Source organism: Orycteropus afer, unplaced genomic scaffold, assembly GCF_000298275.1.
Source record: "Orycteropus afer afer isolate SDZICR_OR568_19922 unplaced genomic scaffold, OryAfe1.0 scaffold00021, whole genome shotgun sequence".
NCBI classification, from domain to species: domain Eukaryota; kingdom Metazoa; phylum Chordata; class Mammalia; order Tubulidentata; family Orycteropodidae; genus Orycteropus; species Orycteropus afer.
Genome location: NW_006921608.1, coordinates 3112730 through 3115567, shown reverse-complemented (window position 1 = coordinate 3115567; position 2838 = coordinate 3112730). Strand labels below are relative to the sequence as shown.

The following is a 2838-nucleotide window of genomic DNA, read 5'->3' as shown; positions in this document are numbered from 1 at the left end:
TCTACTGAGAGCTTTATATATTTCAGTTACTTCTGACTACACGTCCCTGAGCTGTACATACTGTCATCTTCATTCATAGGTGTGGAAAATTAACCACAGATTGGTTAAATTGTATGAGGTCATGTCATGCAAGAGAGAGAGTTTCAATTCATAACGAGTGTGACTATTAAGCCCACATTCTTTCCATCAGACTATACATCTTCCCTAACTGGTTTCTTTTCTTTTAGTCTTACTTCTTTCCGGTTTATCTTCTGCGTTTGTTCTTTCTTTATCTATCTGTCTGTCAGTCTATCTATTGCTCATCTGTTTATCTATCACCAGAATGATTTTTCTAACATGCAGATCTGATCAAACTACTTTTTAAAAAAAATTTTGCTTAACATTTTTCTCTAACACTTTCAAAAATAAACTTCAGGTTCTTTAGTATGAATTGTTGTTGTTGTTGTTATGTGCCATCAAGTTGGACCCGACTCATAGCGACCCCTCCTTGGGTTTCCGAGGTGGTATCACTATGGAAGTAGATTGCCCAACCTTCCTTCCAAGGAGTGGTTAGTGGGTTTGAACCACCAGCCTTCTGGTTAGCAGTCAAGTGCTTTAGGCACTACGCTACCAGAGCTCCCTTAGTATGAAATAGCCTCTTATAAAACTCACTCATGTTACTTCCTGCCCATTCTTACCCTGGTTCTACTCTCTGTTTCTTTAATTCTGAATCATTAGGAGTTCTTTCCATGTGGAATAACCTACTTTCTTGTTTGCCTGCTGAACTTGTCAATTTAAGACTGGGTTCTAAATTACTTCCTATGCATGGTGAAAGGCAAGCTGTTTTCCTAGGTTGCAGTAGAGGGAAATTAACTGCATGTTAATTTGTAATGATTAAGACTATTTTTGTAAGTTCCCTAAGAGTCTACTTTCATGTTTTGATGAATTTTGTTTTCTTTTGTAGACTTTGAACTACAGGGACTCAGATAATTCACGTAAAAATGGTGAAAATTGCTTGTACATCTTTTTTATTTATTCCCTAGGGGCCTAGCATATTGTTTGTTCAGTTTATCTGTTTAACAACTATCTAATTCATTGATTTAAATCTCTTCAACATCTGTATCTCCAGAAGGGAAAGGTGGTACTTCAGGATGAGTGTATATGTGAGCTTTTCAGTCAGGAGTAACAAAACATATATATGATTGGTAAATTAGACAGTTCGTTCTGTCTTAAGTATGTAAAAAAGGAACCTTTTGTTTACTAGATTGTGTGTATTTTTTTTAGTTATTTCTGTTATCAGTGATGTGCATTAAGACTTCCAGAATTTCCTGCTATATTACAATATATTGAGCTGTTTTCTCTACTTTTAATGTTTGCTAGTGTTCCAGCCTTATTCATATTATTCTTTATTGTATGTATAATCAAAAGATTTCCTTTGTTTTAATTTTTTTCCTGACTGATCCTTTTCCAAAGAAGTATTCAGGGATTTGTGTTTCAATCTTTTTTTTTTTTTTTTCCTTTGTTTTAATTTTTTTCCTGACTGATCCTTTTCCAAAGAAGTATTCAGGGATTTGTGTTTCAATCTTTTTTTTTTTTTTTTCCTTTGTTTTAATTTTTTTCCTGTTTACTTCCTTGCACAGAAATGTATCTTTACCCCTTTTTTGTACCTTTGTAGTAGTAATGTTACTAAGTTACTTTTGTGATGACTATCCCTTCAGGGCTAATAGTCTAATATACCAAATGAAAAGTTTATAATCTTGGGTCACTGGCTGAACTTCAGGAGCACCTTGAATATTTTGAGATTTTATATATGATTTTATTTATTTTTTTGGGAAATAATCCTCAGTTTTTATCAAATTCTGAAAGTAATCTAGGACTCTAAAAAAGTTAAGATCCAAAGCTGCTTAAAGGGTCCAGGAGATCTTTGTAACAGATAGATGCCATTTTTGGGCTTATAAAGATAGTTGAAATGAATTTTTAGTCTTCTTAAAGATCTGTTGCTCTTATCCAGTTAATTTGCGACTTTGTCTGTTTTGGGATACCATTTTTTCTACATTAGTTTGAATTTATTTTTTTTTACCTAGAATATTGATTCTATCTTGTCAATTGTTTGACATTGATCAGAGATATGGCATACTTTTTTTTTTATTTTACCAGAAATGCGAGATAAAATGAGAAAATGGAGAGAAGAAAACTCCCGGAATAGTGAACAAATTGTAGAAGTTGGAGAGGAGTTAATTAATGAATATGCCTCTAAGCTTGGAGATGATAGTAAGTACTTTATTTAATTATTATGATCAGATTCACTACTTGTCTCATTTATGGTTCTTAGTTCCTGTTTTTTTTTTTTAATTAAAACTACATGTTCATTCATGGGTTTCTATTGTTCATGTCAATTTGTAACTTCTTGTCTCTAAAGTTTAATGATACTATATTTTGGGAAGGATTTCTAATTGCTAGTAGTAGTAAAGCTATTAAAAAAGTATTTTTGTTTAATGCTCACAGGGCCACAGATCTGGTTTGTCCCAAATGTATTTCATAAAGAATCTTTTTAGGACAAAGGTGTTAAATAATTGTAAACTTTAATAAGATATTAAAATATTTTACAATGATGAAAGCATATAAAACCAAACTCATTGAGTCAGTTCCAATTCGTGGCAACCGTACAGGACAGAGTAGAACCACCCTGTAGGATTTTGGAAGCTCTGTAAATCTCTGTGGGAGTAGACCACCACATCTTTCTTCTGTGGAGCAGCTGCTGGTTTTGAATTGCTGGCCTTTTGGTTAGCAGCTGGGTGTTTAATTCCTGTGCCACTAGTGGTGTTTCATTTCCTTAATTCCAAAATAATTTAATAACTT

The 2838-nt window shown here is 33.1% G+C and overlaps 1 protein-coding gene across 1 annotated transcript in view; it reads left to right on the top strand.

Annotated features, from left to right (window-relative positions):
- The window catches only part of EMC2 (ER membrane protein complex subunit 2), a 56892-nt gene that overhangs the window by 21577 nt on the left and 32477 nt on the right, over positions 1-2838 (top strand). Inside the window, exons 2-3 of the mRNA XM_007934878.2 lie at positions 2137-2250; positions 2424-2497. Of these exons, the coding sequence (XP_007933069.2) occupies positions 2137-2250; positions 2424-2497 (188 nt within the window). The remainder of the gene's footprint in view (positions 1-2136; positions 2251-2423; positions 2498-2838) is intronic.